At 33.9% G+C, this 19,570-nt stretch overlaps 1 protein-coding gene across 1 annotated transcript; it reads left to right on the top strand.

Moving 5' to 3' along the window:
• The first annotated feature begins 110 nt into the window (after nt 1-110).
• Nucleotides 111-19,103, top strand: LOC145247463 (small ribosomal subunit protein bS6m-like). Its single transcript, XM_080109252.1, has 3 exons — nt 111-245; nt 5,364-5,503; nt 18,773-19,103. The coding sequence occupies exons 1-3, from the start codon at nt 198-200 to the stop codon at nt 19,032-19,034; spliced, it is 450 nt and encodes a 149-aa protein (XP_079965378.1). The 5' UTR covers nt 111-197; the 3' UTR covers nt 19,035-19,103.
• The last annotated feature ends 467 nt before the right edge of the window (nt 19,104-19,570 follow it).

The raw sequence follows: 19,570 nt of genomic DNA, 5'->3' as shown, positions 1-19,570 counted from the left end.
GTAGACCGTTTTTATTTAATGTATAATACATTACTTGTTTTAAATTAAATTATTATGCCTAAAATTTACCGCAGACGAAGTATTTTCTATGATAGATAAAAATTTATTTATTAATTTATTACGTATATGTTTTTCTGTAGTTTTGAGTGGCCACCGTACATTTTTTTTAATTTGTGAAAGTTGACCTTGTAGTAAACATGCCGACTTATCAAATGTGCTTAATTTTAAAGTCCGTATTAAGTCGGGTTCGTATTTTTCAGTTTTCTGAATTTAATTTTTATGGAAGTTTAACATTTATTTATATCGTATATTTTTTTCCTTTAATTTGATATAATGATAGTTTTAAACTCCAAATTAATGTTTACGCATTGTTATTGTTTGAAGTTGATATTTTGTCCGTTCTGAGTTTTAAATGAAAGCGGAATAATGGAGTATTCCGTCTTAAAAAAAATAAATTTTTTTTCCAGTAAAACTCCAAAACAGTTAACATGCATTTAATGGTTAAGAGAAAACAACAATTTACAAGCAGTTTCCAAACTTTAGAAGTATACGGGGCGGTAGAAACTTCTGCAGTTTATGTACCGTGCAATTTTTTAGAAATTTTATTTATTTTTTTATAAATAGGATGCCATTGTCACGGTGACATCCTATTTATTTATCTACCCGTTTTTTGTTTAATTTTTGAGAGATTATCGAGACTCCACATGTAACCATACCATCACTGATGGTCACCATCGGTCATTTTTTCTTGTTCTAACTCAGGACTTGACACTACTTGTTTCAAAGTAAATACACGCTATTTACAAAATGATTGCATTCCTATCCCCACTTCTTTTTATCACGTGCCCTTTTGTTGCTTGTTAAGATAGAATCGACAGATAGATGTTTTTTTTTTATTCAATTGTAAGGTTGAAGTACAGAATAGGTACAAAACATCCTCCCCTCCCCATGTTAAGAATAGCTTTTTAAATAATAACGTTATTATTTACATCCGGATCACTCTCTGCACTAGTACCAAAAAATATGTGATTTTAAGTCAAAACATTACTTACATAATTGCCTTGTCGAAAACAGTAATATATTCAAAAATTACGAAAATCTATGGAGTAGAACAACTGCGATAGCGTTTTTAGTAAGAAAAAAGTGTATCGCTATAAGTCTAAAGCATTCGTCAACTATTAAATTCGAGAAAAAAGAGATATTGTATTGGCAATCCTCTGGGTGTTTACATCTAGGAAAATGCAATTTCCCTCAATTTTCCGTAAAAATTACTTTTAACGGTGATAATGCACTGGCGGTCGCACTGGTTGTCCAACCTGCAAAAGGTGTTTATTCCGAAAGCCGTTCTTAACATGGGAGGTTGGGGATGTTTATTCCGAAAGGCATTTTCTTATTTTCAACCTCCCCGTAATCAACTTCTTAAAGGTAAGTCTATGTATATATAAGTCTATAGTGCACTTTCACCAAGTTGATTATGCTGCAGCCACGTTTTCTACCATTTGAGCTATCGACAGATAGATGAAGAAAATATTTTTAATTAAACCACTTCAAGCTATGAATGAATTTGCACATGCGCAAAAGTAATAGAAATAGGTCGGCAAGTTGAAATGAACATATTGCATTTCAACTTGCCGACATATTTCTGTACGCGTTATTCATCCATCCGGAGATTTACTGGTTATAAACCATCCTTGGTGTATGATTACAATTTCCTGTTAATTTCAGTGTTCTGTGACCAGTAGTTCAAGAGTTTGTTGGTTAAATATTTACACACAGGCACACACACATACAACTACTGTTTTATTTATTAAAAATAATAAGAAAATCAAATTTTATGAGTATTTGAAAAGTGACTGTCTTGTCCGCCATTTTGAAAAAATTTCAAGAAACACGGCTCTATGGACAATTTTATCTTTAGTTGACCTTTGCCAACTAAATATTTTCATTTAATAGACGAATAGAAAAGTTACTAGCCATATCCACATGACTTTTGGAATATGACATCTTTGTACCATGACGAGTACATACATCATAAAGATTTTAATGCATTTTTTTTTTTTTAAATTAGTGTAATTCTAAATACATGCTGAATTTTATATTGAGACTTGAAGATATAAACATTTGAATTTCTTCAGGTGTTTTTTTTTGAACAGCCTTCATTAAAAAAAAGTATATTGTATATGCCTAACGAATTCCCATTAATCACCTAAAAATGATTTTTTTATAAAAATAAAACTACTTGATCAATTTACATGGTTTTTGGAATATGATATTTTCGCTTTGTGACGGGTACGTACATCATTTAGATTTTTCTTTATTTTTGTTTTTAAATATAAGGGAATTCTGGACAAGACCCTTCTCTCCCACCAACATGCACAAAAAATAACATAAATAAATATGATAAATTTTAAATTTAATAATTTTTTGCATAGATCCGTCGAACCCTAACCCTAACCCTAACATCAGAAAGTAAGTAAGTAAAGGAAAATACAAAAAAAGTAAAAATGAAAAACATAAAAACAAATAATCATAAAACTATGTCAACATCTATTATATAAATCTCACCTATCTGTTTAAATGCTTGTATGTTTGCTTAAAACTTTCAATAGCAACGACGGATTTTCACAAGATCAGTATCGTTTTGAAGCACGACCCTTTGGACGAAAAATATCGAAAAATTGGCTAAAAACATTAATTCCTCCACTCTCAACTGGGCACTTTTCTACAGGAAGCGGTCGCTTTTTTCGCCAATATTTCGAAAGTCATCCCCTCTTTTCAATTGACTAGCATTCATTTAAACATTTGTCACTTCTGGTTTGGCAATGGACGTAACAGCAAAGATGTCATATTTCTTTTTCACATTCTTTTCCTCCTTCACGTTACAGGTTCGAGCCTGCCTGCTTGCTACCACTTTTTTTTTTTTTTTTTTTTAACTCAACACACATCTCCAAACACCCGGGCAACACTGGGTACCCAGGCTAGTATAATTATACCTATTTACAATGCCTCCCCACGGGGCAGAGTTAGGCACGAGGGTCGTTTTTTAACGTGGAGAAAAGGTACAAAAATAAAAATTGTCTCAGTCCTGAAGGATTTCTCCTCCACCGAAAGAGAACGAGAAATGGAAGTGCCGCATCTGAAGAACAGATACTACGCTTTGATCTTGACCAAAAATAAGATACCAATTTTAAACTTGATTAATGTATCTTCTTACTGAGTTTTTTTTTTTTTTTTATTCAAGGGAAACTACCCCCAATAATTATCTCCCTTGGATCACTTCCAATTCATATTGCAAAATCGCCTTTCCTAATACTCAGGATGTATGCACAAATTGTAGTATATGTCTCAATATTTCCGGCCCAGAATTCCCCCTATATTAAAAACAAATAATGTAAAATCTATATGATGCACTCACCTATAATGGAGCGAAAATATCATTTTCCAAAAATCATCTAACTTGAAAAATAGTTTTATTTTTATTACAAACTTGTGATAAAACGAAAATATCAAATTTCAAAATTTGTATAAATTGATCCAGTAATTTTATTTTTTTAATAAGAAAATCAAATTTTATGAGTAACAGAAAAGCAGCCATTATTTCTGCTATTTTGAAAATGATCTAAAAAAAAAAAAAAGAAAACAAAGGGAGATAACTCAATAATTCAAACTTGCGAGATTTATGCTGTAATACCTAACAAATTTCTAATTATTATTTTAAAAAACATGGTCGTTTTAAAGTCTAATGTAAATAAGTTCCTGCTAAGCCGTCCTCTTAAATGATCCAACCCTGCCCAAGTTCCACCATAACTGATTATTTGTTTCACTATCTACCTAACACTTATCTTTGAGTGGCCTCTGAGCCTTGATAAGTTGTATAGTTAACTATGCAACTACTATAACAGTGTTTCACATGTGGCATGAACACACAGACACAAAATAAGCCATGTGCGTCCACAAAAAACGTGGTCGATCTGACATTTTGACATCTAGGTCACTTCCTTTTGACCTTTTACTTCTATTTCTTTCCTCCTTTTTCTTTCTCTCTCTCTCTCTCTTTTCACCTTGACTTAACAATAAATAGACGTGATTCATATTCGCTCCAAAAAATACACGCAATCGAAGAGCAAATTTCTGCCTGTACTCAAGGTAAGCATGTCTTAATTTCTCCGTGAACATTAATGGACTACACTTAACAATTCAATTAACTTCTCCAACAACATGCAATGAACATTCCAGGACTATGCCTGATCACGCGTGTACACACACACACGCTCTCATGTTATTTTCCATTGTTCGTAAATAAATGTATTGTTTGTATGTAACTCCATACTTTGTTGTCTCATTTTGATGTCGGAGTCGAGAACACGTATTTATCCTCTACAAGATTGGTGACCCCGACGTTCATGTAAGTACGTTTTCGTCCATATTGACTCTATACGCAGATCACTACAGCCGCTCTACGATGGACCGTATCTAGTGTTTGAACGCTCTGACAAATACTTTGTCATTGACCGTAACAATAAACGTAACTCGATCGCAATAGATCACATCAAACCAGCCTTCTTAGAAAGCTTATATGATTTAGCGTTTCCTGCAATGAGTTTTTCCGACTCCGAACCAATCATTGCGCTAACCCAGATCCACTCGTCATGTCTAATCCAGATTACGTCATTACACCTGTTTCTCAATCGTAATGACCCTGACCTGCACCTTCCAGCTTCTTTTGTCCAACCTACTACTCGCATGACTTACAGTGTCCGTCATGTTACATTTCCATATTATAAAGCAACAATTTTAATCAACATATATATGAAGAAAATTAATTCTGTTTTTGTATTTTTAAAATGTACGCATTTCCTTTTGTTTCATTGGATTTTTAAAATATGTTCATTAATTTTTTTTTTTTTTTTAATATTTTTAAAATGTGTTCATTATTTTATTTGTTTTTTTAAAATATTTTAAAAATTTGTTCATTATTTTATGTTTTTTTATATTTTTAAAATGTGTTCATTATTTTATTTGTTTTTTTTTAAAATATTTTTAAAATGTGTTCATTATTTTATTTGTTTTTTTTTTTATATTTTTAAAATGTGTTCATTATTTTTTTTTTTTTAGATATTTTTAAAATGTGTTCATTATTTTTTTTTTAATATTTTTAAAATGTGTTCATTATTTTATTTGTCTTTTTTTAAAATATTTTTAAAATGTGTTCATTATTTTATTTGTCTTTTTTTTAAATATTTTTAAAATGTGTTCATTATTTTATTTTTTTAAAAATATTTTTAAAATGTGTTCATTATTTTATTTATTTTTAAAAAATATTTTTAAAATGTGTTCATTATTTTATTTGTTTTTACTTCCAGACGGAGCTTCACCAAGCTCTGCGTAGAAGCTGTGAAACCATTTTGCAACGGCAAGGACTGATCAGATCTTTGGAGAACATGGGTCATAAACCGCTTCCAAATCGAATTAAAAAACACGGAGAAATACATGTAAAGGGAAGGTAATGAGATAAATTTTGACATTTTGTTTTTTTGATTCTCTTGCTGCCATTTCTTTTTTAGAGCTAGGTATTTACAGGAAGGTTGCCAACAGCTATAAGTGAATGATGTGCTGTGGAACTGACTGGATTCAAACATGTCACATCCAGATCATCCACCTGCATCATTATCCACTTTATTGCTAACATTTCCCGAGGAGGTGACGTAAAAGATATTTCGTAGCTGCTATTAAGAAAATAAAAAATCAATTCTTTACTTTCTTCGGATCCATTACTTATATTGAAAATAGAGGAATAAAAATCTTACTATTGGACGTCACTAATTAAACATAAAAAATAATCCCAAAAATTGGCTTCTTTAAGAAAAGGGAGACAACTGATTTGAAACAACACATAACTTTATATTTATATAAGAAGGCCACCCGGTGTTAGATTGGACGATGTAAAAACATTGTTAATTCACTATCCGCACAGCAGCAGCCGAATAGCGTAATTGCAGTTGAGTTTTTGATCCTGGCTTGAGGTAGTTGCCTGTCTAGCTGCACTGATGAGCTGTGATACAACACAACACTTTGTTTTTTGATTCTCTTGTTGCCATTTTTTTTGTATGTAAATGACTATGATTTGAGTGCTATCAGCAAGAATTGAAACCAAAACCTACAACTGTCCACCCTCATTCTTTAGCCTCTGAGCCATGCTCATCTGCATATATATATATATATATATATATATATATATATATATATATATATAAATTCACCTGTCATCCCTTTTCTAAAAGATAGAATCGCTCGATTCTTGAAGACAAGATGCAAGAAAGCAAGCAAGGGCACAAAGTTTTTTTTATAATTATATGGATATAATGAAAGCCGTCTCAAAATGATAATGTAATCCAGTGTGTATAGGGAACAAACAAATAAACAGGATAACAAACACTATTTTCGCATGCAGTTTTACAAAACCCTATTTTTTTTTTTTTTTTTTTTTTTTTTTTTAGATCTTATTTTAAAATCTTGTAAATTGATGAAAACCTTTTTTTTTTTTTTTTTTTTTTTTTCAGGGAATAATGAAAAATCTTAGAGTCTTTAAACCTTCTGTATTAATTCATTGCATATAGTTTTTTTTTTTTTTTTTTTTTCACTTTAAGAAAAAACTTATATAAGAGCGTAGAACTACCAAATTTCGCAGGATAACCCACCATGGGGAAGGGGAAGTTTTGACAGGTTACATGCTCACACCGTTTGATGTAGAGCTATCGAACTTGCCATGATAACCCATCATGGGAAGTGGGGGGGGTACAGATTACGTCACTCACTCCCACCAATGGAGGTGGGGACCCATGGGAGTCACTTATAACGGGGAGCCCTAATTAGTGTTCAAACGTTTGTGTCAACAAAGATTCCCACTACTTCTGTTTGTTTAAGCAATGCCCTCCTTCCTAAGATGATCCGATTAATGCAGGTGTTACATTATACTATAGTTCTATTGTTTTTAACGAGTCATCTATTTACTTTATAAATTGTGTGCCAAAATATGCCTAACAATCTTTAGTCAACAGAGAGGGAAGTCCTCTTCCATGCTAGTTATCACACATTACTAACCATAGATTTTTTAGGAACATTTAGTTGGGAAATCTTACTCTATCCTGCATATTCTCTTACCTAGTGTTACATTATGCTGTAGTTCTGTTGTTTACTTCAATTGTGTGCAAAAATACTTGGCAAATGTGTATAACAAACGCTGTCAATTTTGAGTATATAAAAAAGTGACAATTTATTCTCTCCAGAATACTTTCACAGTATGCTATGGAGGGAGAGAGAGATGTTTAGTGGCTTGTTGACGACTGATGACACACATCGGTTTCCTCCGCCGTCTTTTTCTTCTCTGTCTGTTTTACCCACATTCATATTTGTTTATATTGACACATCTTCATGATTGTCAAATCAAAGTCCATTCCAAGTCGTCGTTTACATTTTCGAAAACTTGGTCATTTGAAGAATGTTGAATTCCAAGTCTTTTGTACATTCTTTCCAATGTTATTTCTGATGACATTTCTTGTTTTAAAGACTTGTCAACAATATTTGTGTGTGTGCAACCAGCAATAATTCCAGCTTTGCTCAGAATACTATTCAACACTCGCTCCCTCAGAATATCATTTATTTTGAGGATTACCAAACCATTTAGATGGTCTTAGGTTAACCTCATGATTTTGAGTATATAAAAAAGTGACAATTTATTCTCTCCAAAATACTTTCACAGTATGCTATGGAGGCAGAGAGAGATGTTTAGTGGCAAGTGGCTTATTGACGACTGATGACACATATCAGCTTCCTCCGCTGTCTTTTTTCTTCTCTCTGTTCGTTTAACACGCATGGTGTTTTATCATAGAACGGAAGACAGAGAAAAACCTCTTTACTAGGTTTTACCAAACTAATTTCACAGCCAATAATAAACGTAAGAGCAAATAGTAAACGTAAGAGCAAATAGTAAACATAAGAGCAAATAGTACAGAGCAGGTAGCAGCAGTAAACGCAAGAAATGTTGAAGAAGAAAAAAAAACGCGAAATGTTGAAGAAGAAAAAAAACTCAGCCCTTTTAAAAAGGAAAAGGAACGTGTGCAAAATCACGTGCCATAGAAACTTTTACTTCAACGGAAATATAACAATCTCCCTCCACTAGTAAGAGAGATTGCAAGGTGTAGATTCTTTTTTCAAAGTACAGAGTTATCTTTGAAAGTGGCGATGTGTTTTATTTATAAGTCCAATCGCTGGACTGGTTTACGGATTCGGCTAGACCGGCGTGGAAACAGTTCAATATTTGAAGGAGTGGCAGGTCTCTGTGAATTCTCTATATTTTCTGCATTAGGTGTATTGTCAACTGGATTTGTTTCAATCAAATGGGCCGGGTCTGCATTTGCAAGGTTGGGTTGAGTATTCTCAGCAGGACCCTGAGGTCCATCAGAGCGCGGAAAACGAGCCAAATGTCTTAGCGCCACTGAATCCTCCCGGCCATCATTATGCCATATTCTTGTATGCTTAAGGTTGACCTCATGGAGTTCCACTACCTCGACGATCGGGTCATACTTGCTCCTGTTGCCAAACCGTTTCAATAGTACCTCCCCAAGTTCGCAGAGCCAAACAGGTAAGGCAGTACCGGTAGAAGAGCACCTTTCAAATTTGAACAATCGTTCGTGGGGAGTTGCATTCGTACTAGTGCATAGTAAGGAGCGAATAGAATTTAAAACATCAGGCAGAACGTCCTGCCAAGCACTAAAGGGTATTGAGTGCCAAATAACGCTGTTATAGCGCTCGCACTGACTGTTTCCTCTTGGGTTGTATGCAGTGGTGTTACTGCACCCAACCTCAAGTTGCATCAGGAAAGTTGTGAACTCCTCCGACACAAACAATGTTCCTCTATCAGAATGGGTGAAAGGGGGAAGTTTAAAAATAGAAAAAATATTCGTCAGGCACTTGATTGCGGTCTGCGAAGAACAATCATGGCAAGGGAACGTAAATGGAAATCGACTGTACTCATCCACGATAGTAAATGGGTAACAACATCCTTTTGAAGATGCCGGGACAGGCCCCTTGAAGTCTACGGAGAGGCGCTGAAAGGGAGCAGTAGAGCGGATCAGTGTATTGTTAGTAAGGCTGAAGAATTGAGGCTTTATTTTTGCGCATGTTGTACACTCGGATGTCACGCGCCAAACTTCATCAATTGAGTATGGCATATTTTGTGATTGTATAAAGTGCCAAAAACGCTGTACACCAGGGTATATTAATGAACTGTGTATGGCCCTTAGCTCCTCCAAGGAGGAAGCAGCAGGACCACACACTCTCGATAAAGCATCGGCAACGATGTTTTCACTTTTTATATTGTACGAGAACGGAAGAAGCTCCATTTTCCACCAAATGATTTTATCGTTTTTAATTTTTCCTCGGTTAGCTGGCTTATGCATAAAAGATACGGCTTGCTGGTCTGTTATGATAGTGAAGTGCTTCCCAGCAAGGAGGTCCCTCCATTTTCGGACACATTCAACTATCGCGTAAGCCTCTTTTTCAACTATGTGTAGTCGTATTTCCGATGGGTTTAGTGAGCGTGAAAAGAATGCTACAGGCCTATCAGCCGTTAAGAGGGTGCCTCCAATAGCCTTTTCTGAGGAATCGGTTTCGATAGTAATTGGTAGTTCATCGTCGATAACCTTTACAGATGATTCGGCGACATCTTAAGTTTCTCGAAAGAATTCACAAATATAGGTGGCATGGGAAATTGTTTATTTTCAACCAGAGGACGAATTTTGTGTGAATACTTAGGTATCCATTTCACGTAGTAAGAAAACATACCAAACCACTTTTTTAACGAATTTGGATCTGAAGGAGGAGGCATTTGCAAAAGGGGTTTCAAATGCTCAGGATCAGGTTGGATAGTTCCGTCACAGATTTGGTATCCAAGCAAATTGATAGAGCGAAGCGAAAACTTTGATTTTACTCGGTTTATTTCAAGGTTGTATGTTGAGGCAGCCTTTAAGAAACGTTCCAAGTTAGCGTCATGCTCCTCTTGAGTTTTACTGCAAATGGTAATATCATCAATGTAAGAAAAAGTTCCGAATAACTTATTTTCAGAAATAAAGGAATTCATAAATCGTTGAAAGGCAGAAACTCCATTAGCGACACCCATGGGTATTTGTTTGAATTGATACAAACGATTTCCAGCTTGAAAAGCCGTATAGGGCTGATCTTCGGGACAAATTTCAATTTGGTCGTAAGCCTTAGACAAATCAATCATACTAAAAATATGATACTGGGCAATTTGGTTTACGAGATCCTCAATCCAAGGTAAAGGGTACGTGTGAAATGGTTAATAGTTTGGGAAAAATCAACCACCAGTTGTTTCTTTCTATTAGGCGACGAAGTTACGACAATTTGAGCACACTACGGTGAATAGCTGGTTTCAATGACGTCGTCCTTAAGCAGTTGAAGAATTTCCTTTTCAATAAATTGGGCATCCAGGAAGGACAGCAGAGAACTGTACAGAGTCAAACTCCATTCGAGAATCAGTTGGAACAGAATTTTTAGAAATACAAGTGGCCTCCTCGGCAGAATCGGTCAGCACATTTTTAGTTCCCGTAGTAGAAGTAACAGCGACTGCTCCAATCTGGGAGACATACGATTCCAAGCGAAAGTGAGCTTGTTCTAAAGCCCTAGCACATTGAGTAGCTTCTGTGAGAGTTAGTGTCTGTTTCAAGGAGCCTAGCACGTATCAATGAGGACCGGAGACCACAAATGAATACATCACGGACAGATTCATCCCTGTAAATGGTGGCCGTTACATCTTTAAAACAACAATCAGCGGCAAGTCGATTCAAGGCCTGAAGGTATTGGTCGACAGACTCGCTTTCTTGTTGCAAACGCGTGGAAAGCAGATGTCTAGCGTGAGTAATGCTTGGAGACTTGTCGTAAATGCTTTTCAATAATTCAACGGCATGTTCAAAACCAGAGCAACCTTCGATAACGTCAGCAACATCAGCGAGGGGGGGACCAGAGATTGGAGTTCAGACGAGCACCTGCCATGGAAATAACGATAAAACAAGTATAGGCTCGCAACGTCTCTTCTGTGGGAGAGAGGTTGCAGGGTAGAGAAAAGGGCATCCCCCACTAAGCCACGAAGTCTATTTTGTACTCTGTCAAGGCAGGATTGGCTGTTTTTAGCAGCTCCTGCCCAGATAAGGCAGCAGTATTCCATCCTTGGACGTACTTGGCTTTTATATAGATAGAGAATTGCATCAGTAGTGAGATATCTTCTGGAGCGGTAGAAGGATCCCACCATCTTTCCAGCGACCTTGGCAACAGACTTGATGTATGTGTTCCATTTCAGATCAGGAGTAAAGGTCAAACCCAGAAGCTTGTCAAAACACGGGGCTTCTCCTAGACGAGAGCCATCCATTTCAATTGATGCTAGATGGGGATCAGAGCGTTGATGATGTAAAGATAGGAGTTTGGTTTTAGATGCGTTAAAGGTAACCAGCCACGTCTTTTGGTTTGAAGACTTGTCAACAATATTTGCATGTGTATACAACCAGCAATAATTCCGGCGTTGCCCAGAATACCATTCAACACTAGGTCTGTCTGTCTGTACATCTATAGGACGATATATTAAAGCTTAACATCTGTTATGTGTCTGTACATCTATAAACGAATGGGAATGTAAGATACAAAAAAGTATGTAGAAAATAAATATCAGTTTAAAAATAACAATCAGTTCTAAGTGATTGTCTTCTGTTTTAATATTTGATGCGAGTGATACGAAGAATACAATCATGAAATTACTTTTAGACTTCTACTTTGACAGAGTGAGAACAAGTTACCCTCATATCTGGGCAGGAGCTGCTACGAACAGCCTATCCTGCCTTGACAGAGTACAAAATAGACTTCGTGGCTTAGTGGGGGATGCCCTTTTCTCTACCCTGCAACCTCTCTCCCACAGAAGAGACGTTGCGAGCCTATACTTGTTTTATCGTTATTTCCATGGCAGATGCTCGTCTGAACTCCAATCTCTGGTCCCCCCTCGCCAATCTTTCACGAAAAACACCCGTCTAGCTGAATCCACTGTGAAAAATTTCCCCCACTCTATATCTGTGCCTAAATCAAAACGCAGATTTCATGAACATAGCTTCTTTCTTAGAACTGCACGCCTGTGGAACTCTGTTCCGTCTGCCTGCTTCCCTCCGGACTACAACTTGGTTGTCTTCAAGTCCAATGTTAACAAATTCCTAATGAACCGCCCCCTTAAGTAAACATATCAGCAAATCTCCTCACTAACGTAATGTACTTGCAATAACCCTTATCCCTGAGTGGCTTCCGGGCCTTGATAAGTGGTGATCACTGTGTAAAAAAAAAAAAAAAAAAAAAAAAAAAAAAAAGGGTTTCCTTCAAAGTTCCATATATATTCTCAAATTCAACATAAAGCTCCTTAAGTTCAACAAGGAACCCTTAACAAGGAGACCGCATGGCGGTTTCATATCGGGAAGAGATAGTAAATTAATTTTATTTTTTTATTAAAATGCTACTTGCTGATTTTCCTTAATTTTTGGTGTACATTAATATTTTTCACTGATAAGTATATCCATAAATTTTCCTGTTTATTTTGAACTGCCATATTTCACATGTATCTCTTCTGTATAAATAAAACGGTAGATATATGCATGTATGTCTGTCTGTGTGCAAAATATTTAACCGATAAACTCCTAAATTACCGGTCACATAACACTGAAATTGACAGGAAATACTAATCATACACCAAGAATGGTTTATAATGAGTAAAATCTTTGGGTGGATGAGTAACGCATACAGAAATATGTCGGCAAGTTGACATATTTCTATTACTTTTGTGCATGCGCAAATTCATTCATAGCTTGAAGTTGTTTAATTTTAAATCTTTCTTATCTGTCTGTCAATAGCTCAAACAGTAGGGAACGCAGCTGGAGCACTAAATATTTTGGTTTCGATTCTAACTGATGGCATCCAAGTTATTTATTTTTTTTAAATCTTTTAAAATCAGTACCATACATAAGGTACAATATAACATTCAATAGAGAATTGGCTCTGTAATAATAAATTCAAAATCCGCATGAATTAAAATATATTTAAGCATATTTTACGACCAGGCAAGGCTGCGCACCCCTGCCTAGTTGTAAAATAAGAAGCAAAAACAATTTAAATGAGTTGTAAGTGGTCAAGGCAAAGTTATCTCCCCTTTGAACAACTTAAAATTTTCTTTTTTATATTCTTGAATAAGACAATGTTCGACGTAAGCTCAAAACAAAATTGAATGAGTCCATGTTAAATGTTACTACTGATGGCATGAATTATTTTAAAGGAAATGCAGTTGTGAAATTAGTCAAAAACAATTTATTTTTGCTTATCTACTTATTTGTGACGTATTCGCGTAAAAAATAGTGATACTTCTTCAGCGAAAATCGAAATATTGAATTTTAAGTAAAACCATTTGTATCTACTTGATTGTCATGTCGCAATGATGAACATATCTGAGATTATGAAAAACGATGAAGTTGAAAATTAATTATTAATTAAAATAGTTTTCAAAGACAATGAGCGAAAGTCAAGTATTGCTAAAAAAAAAAAAGTCAGAGCTTGACAAGGGAGGTAATTATTTTTTGAAAACTTTTTATTAATAATTAATTTTCTGTCTTATAGTTTTTCTTAATTTTTGGATATGTTCATTACTGTGACATGACAATTAAGTGGATACCATTGGTTTTACTTGAAATTCAATATTTTGATTTTCACTCCTATAACGAAGAAATGCCAAAATAATTGTTACTTACGCAAAATACGGATTGTGTTTTTTTTTTTTTTTTTTTGTTTTTTTGATAGGATGTTCAAGTTAAATTCAATTTTATAGTATCTTTTGTTTATTAAATTATTAGGTGAAAAAGACCATGAAAGGTCCTAAAAGATTTCTATAAATAGATTTACTTTAGGTTTCAGAGATTTAAATTTCCTATGGTATATTAGTAATGTTTTTGGTAATCCTTTTGGAATTAAAAAAAAATTTTCTTTGTAGATCATCCTTATCAAAGATTTCCATGGGATAATTGGACTGAAATAAAGACTTTCAACTTCTTAGAGAGAGAGAGAGAGAGAGAGAGAGAGAGAAAGAGAAAGAGAAAGAGAGAAAGAGAGAGAGAGAGAGAGACTAACCCGAAATGTTGATAATATATACATACAGGTCTTTATTCCAAAATCGTCCCATCTCCCAGGCGTTACAACCACCGTTCTAAATCACATCTCTAAGTATGTTGCCTCTCGTTGGCCCCCAAAACTAGACTCAACTAAAACTCTCACTGATCACGTATCCTCCTAAGATCCACGTCAGCTTAAAATCGCTTTTACGTCAGGTTTTTAAATTATTGTTATTCTAAAACCTATTTGCTTATGTTATATATGTAAACATTAATTCTTCTAGTTTATTCCCATATAAACATTTATCTCAGCAACAATTTTTAATCTCAGCAAACTAATCTATCATAACTTGCATGGTTGTCAGACATCGTCCGGGATTGTTTTATGCAACAGTTTAAGTAGTTCGTAGAGTAAATGTGGTATTGTGGTGATTGCTGAAATGAAAAGTGATGGACAAATGATAAAAGAATTAGTGCAGAATCAAGGAAAAAATATGGAATCATCCCATCACTAATATACATATATATATATATATATATATATATATATATATATATATATATATATATATATATATATACATATATATTATGCAGTCTTATGCATGTGTCAACGTCTGTATTAACTCTTAACTGTTTAAAAACAACCCACTATGAAATGAACAACGACGACATAACTCTGTAACTGCCGAAAATGACAGCTGTACTAACTCCCTTCCCTCTCCCTCTCCGTCTCTCTCCTTTTCCTCCCATCTATCTCTCTCCCTCTCTCCTAATTAATATACCTTATCGAACAGGAAAAAAAAGTAGTCAAAATTTTAAAACCCAAAAATTGAAACTCTTTTCCTCCCCCTCCCTCCTCTCATTACCCCCTCTCTTTTTTCTTTTCTCTTTACCATCCTCTCTCTCCCTCCCCCTCCCTATATCCACATATCTCCACCCAAGCCTACCTGAATCTGCTACCCCCACATGCACAAGACAACTTAATATACTTTAAACTTCAAAACTGAAATATTGTCATTACCTGCCTTCCCCCTCTATTATCTCCTACCCCAAAACCCCCCTCTTTTTTTTCCGTATTCCTCCTAAAAACAATTCTTCCTAATACTAACCAACCATTTCTGTAAGGTCTGACGAGGCTGTTAGATCATAAATATGGTCCAACATCCGAAACATGTGTAACCAAACAGATAAAACGGTAATAAAAAAAATAAAACACATATATATATGTGTATGTGTGTTGGGACGATTCCTAAATTTTTTCCGATTCCGATTGCAGGAAAATGTTGATAAACGATTCTGATACCAAGTACGATTCCAATTCCCTGGAATTGTTGTTTTAAAATATACCATTATATAATCGAAAGTTTTTGTGTAGCAAAAAATTTTGGTACAGCGAAAAAGTGGAAATACAATTAAGGGAATTTCGAAAATAATTTGATTTTTTTCATAAAATTTCTTTCATTGAAAATAAAAGTCAAAACAAATATTTTAACCATGAATTAAGCATGCACCATGAAATTAATAGCAATCAATTTCAGGAGTTATTTTATATATTAAAAAAATATAAAGAAAAAGTAAGTCCTGATTAATTCAACAAAAATACAATAACATCAAATTTCAAGGGGAATAACATGTTTTATCTTTTGATATTCATTTTTTTTTTTTTTTGTTTTATTTTCTCTTTAATTTAACTTTTTTTTTTTTTTTTTTTTTGGTCACCTTCAATCGCTAATTGATTTTTATTCCACTTTTTCGAATATTCTTATTTCTAAATGAAATTTAAAAATAGCTAAATCTTTGATTAAATTTTTAGCCTTTTATATTCAATCATCTCAAATTATTCCTATTTATTTATTTGGCTTTTTAAAAAATATTTTTAACAATTTTATTTTTTAAATCGAAATAAATTGGTAAATGTTACCTTACGCTACAACAGAACACCACTCTAATTTGTTTTTTTAAAGGTATTCGAGGTCGCTGACAACTAATCTGATAATCAAACCAGTTGCAAAGTTACCGTTTAACCCCTAGACCTTGGGACTATTTTGTGCCATTTCACCGCCTTCGGTAGTGTTTTTCTTACATGATACGTTCGTGTGCGAATGGGTGTAGTGAAGTGTCTTATCATATCGCGTAGGAATCTTTCTAATAAGAAAGTTTAAAAAAAAAAAAATGTGTTTTTTTTTTTTGTTTTATGTAGTTTTTAATGCTTTTTTAATTGATCAAAAAATAAAGTTTTCATGAGCGGTTTGCAAAAACATAAGCATCAAACACATTTTTATGTTAGGTTGGGAGACATTTACCTATGCTCACATCACGACTGTGATACCAGACATCGGTGAATGTCGACCAAGCCCCTACAGTCCTTTAGTTGAACAGCTCTAAGTGACTAATTAGTTTGCTAAGTTAGGGCTCAAAGGATTAAAAAAAAAGGTTAAACTTTTTTCCTTTTTTAATAAATTTTTCACAATTTTTGTTTGTTTTTGTTGTGCAAAGAAGTTCCAAAAGAAATGTTTATTCACAGAATATTTTAATGAAATGTAAATTTCTAAAAGAAAAAAATATTAAATTCATTTACCGCATAGTTTTTATTAAACCTTTTATTGTTTAAATAATTTGACTTTGCTTGTTTTATTTTCAAAAAATATAAAGGTTGACAAGACATTTTTCATTTACTAATCAGATTTTTCATTCATTTAACAATGGAAGAGAGTCAGTAAAAAAAAAAACTTGCCAAAAGATAACCCCTTTTTTTTTTTCATCACTGATTTTAAACATGATTTACTCACAGGTTAATATTCATCAACTTTTTCATGGACTTGACGTAGTTAGGCTGTTTTATCTCTATATAAATAAAATGAACTCATTTTTTCCCGTCTGATTTTGACATTAATAGGATTAAAAATCAAGATATTTCATGCAAATATAATATGCACAAACGGCAGAACAATATCTGAGGTGTGTTATAGGCTTATTACTTCTCAAATTCCTCGATAATCTTAGATTTCTATACTTTTTCTGCTGAGAAGTCACGGCCAAAATCGGTTAAGATCAATGGAAGTGGTAAAATATTTTCTCTCTAATAAATTCCTCCTCCCCCTGCCACCACTTAACACCGTTTGGGGATCGTTCACAAGGAACAGTTGAGAAGAGAACACCGGTTTGGCTTCGTAGTTCTTTCATGTGAAGTTATTTAAAATCACTAAACTAAGCTGCAGTGCTCTGTGGCGTAGTGGTTAGCGTGCTGGACAATTCACATTATATTTTCACGTTCGCGCCGACCTACCGTAGTTGTTTTTTTTTTTTTTTTTTTTCCTAAACAACTGGAATGGACTTTTCTTGGTGGCCGAACTGTTAACGTTGCAGATGTTTTTTTTTTGTTTTTTTTCACTTTATTTTCCTACTTTTACTCATGACTCCGGGTTTGATCCTTCCTACTTACCTACCATAACATTTTTTAAAACTCCCCCCCCGTCCCGGAAACAAACACTCGGGCAACGCCGGGTACCCCCGCTAGTACATAAATAAACTTTGCTCACAAATGAAAACAATGTTACCTCGCGGCTCCTAAAATTTTGCAACAGTGCAAACAGATAACTAATCATGGGTTTTGAAGTTTTGAAACAGACAGACAGCACCTATGTAGGTGACGGAATAAGAAAACTCACTAAGATAAATAAAGGTTACCTTTAAAGTAGTTAATAAAATTCTTGTACATCATATTAAATATGTTATAAAAAGTTCTATGACGTTTCTATCATAAATTTTTGACAGCATTAATCTCACTTCAAACAAACAAAATATAAGAGAATCGTAATGAAAGAATCGTAAATCTAAGGTATTTTTCAATGATGCGATTCTGATTCCGCCCCCCCCAATAAACGATTCTTATGATAATTGATTCTGATTCCGATTAATTATCCCACCACTAATATATATATATATATATATATATATATATATATATATATATATATATATATAGTACACTTTATATCATGAATGTTGATTTCAAATGTATTACTCATGGTTAATGTTGGCCGTGTAGTTTGTTCCTTGCTAATGGAGTCAGAGATGGCTTTGTGGCGAGGTTTGAATCTCCCGACCGGCTGTAATCATAACCCTCTGCACTGATGATTCCCGAAAGAATAAAACAGTAGTGTCTTTAGGTATTACAAAAATTATTATAGTAATAATTATGTCAGCCTCTTTAAGGATTCCGTCTTATTGTTGAGCACTCTAAGTTAAAATTAAAGTCGGTCACTTAAGCTTACAATGCGCAGGTCATGATGTTATAATCAGGAGATCACTGTTACCATCTTGACATTTCTGCTTTAAAATAAATGTTAATTTCAACTATATTTCTTGCGGTTAACGTTGGCCGTGCAATTTGTTCCTTGCTAATGCAATCAGGCCGGGTTCGAATATCCCAACCGGCTGTAATTGTAACTCTATGCAATTATGATTCCTGAAAGTATGAAATGCTAATGTTTGTATTAAAAGAAATAATTATCGTAATAACATATATATGATTATTTTATTTATTTTTTTTTTTACTCTCTTTTCAGATACTTTTTGATAAATTACGAAAGTTCGCCTTCCATTCAAGCCGACATCCAAGAATACCTCCAGCGAGATCTCGATGTGCTCACCCCAAGCATCATTTTACAAAAAGAGGGAACGTCGCACTCACCAGAATTTGTTCCGTGCATATTTGGTGAACTTCCGAATCCCGAACACGAGAAACGCATTTGGCGGTCAAAGATTTTGCGGCACTTAAAGCTGAGTCGGAAGAACAAAGACGACACAAATGTACCAAATCCATCTTAATTACAGAAACATTTTTTTTTCTATCTTTGATTATGCAATAAAACTTTTTGTTTACAATTTGAAATGAAATTACGTTTTTTTTTTTTTTTGTTTTTTTTTTTAAATTGAGTTTTGTTGTTATATTTACTCTTGGTGTTTAAACTAAATAAGGACTGTGCTATTGTCAAAATCTTCCGCGTCATTTACGGAAAATGTTGGAAGGTTCTTTTTTTTGTGCTTGTTAGGATATAGTCGATTTTTTAAATATATTAGTTTAAGCAAAAACAATATACTTAATTGTCATGTTGAAAATAGTAATTTATCCAAAAATTATGAAAATTCATCAAGTAGAACTAATGTTATTGTGTTTTTAGTAAAAAAAAAAAGAAGTCTATCACTAAAGACAACAAATACTGCATCCATGAACAAGTAATCTAAAGTATTTATTTCAGAGTTATGTCCCCTGTATCTAGACTCCTGCTGTCTACCTTATAATGTCTAAGAAAAATACCAATATTCCTTAAGAATTACTTTTAACTATAAATAACTTTCTACTT

This window comes from Euprymna scolopes, chromosome 25, assembly GCF_053919585.1.
Source record: "Euprymna scolopes isolate OS-2025 chromosome 25, ASM5391958v1, whole genome shotgun sequence".
Lineage (NCBI taxonomy): Eukaryota > Metazoa > Mollusca > Cephalopoda > Sepiida > Sepiolidae > Euprymna > Euprymna scolopes.
Note: the sequence above shows the minus strand (reverse complement) of the source record. Positions and strands in the feature narration are given on the sequence as shown.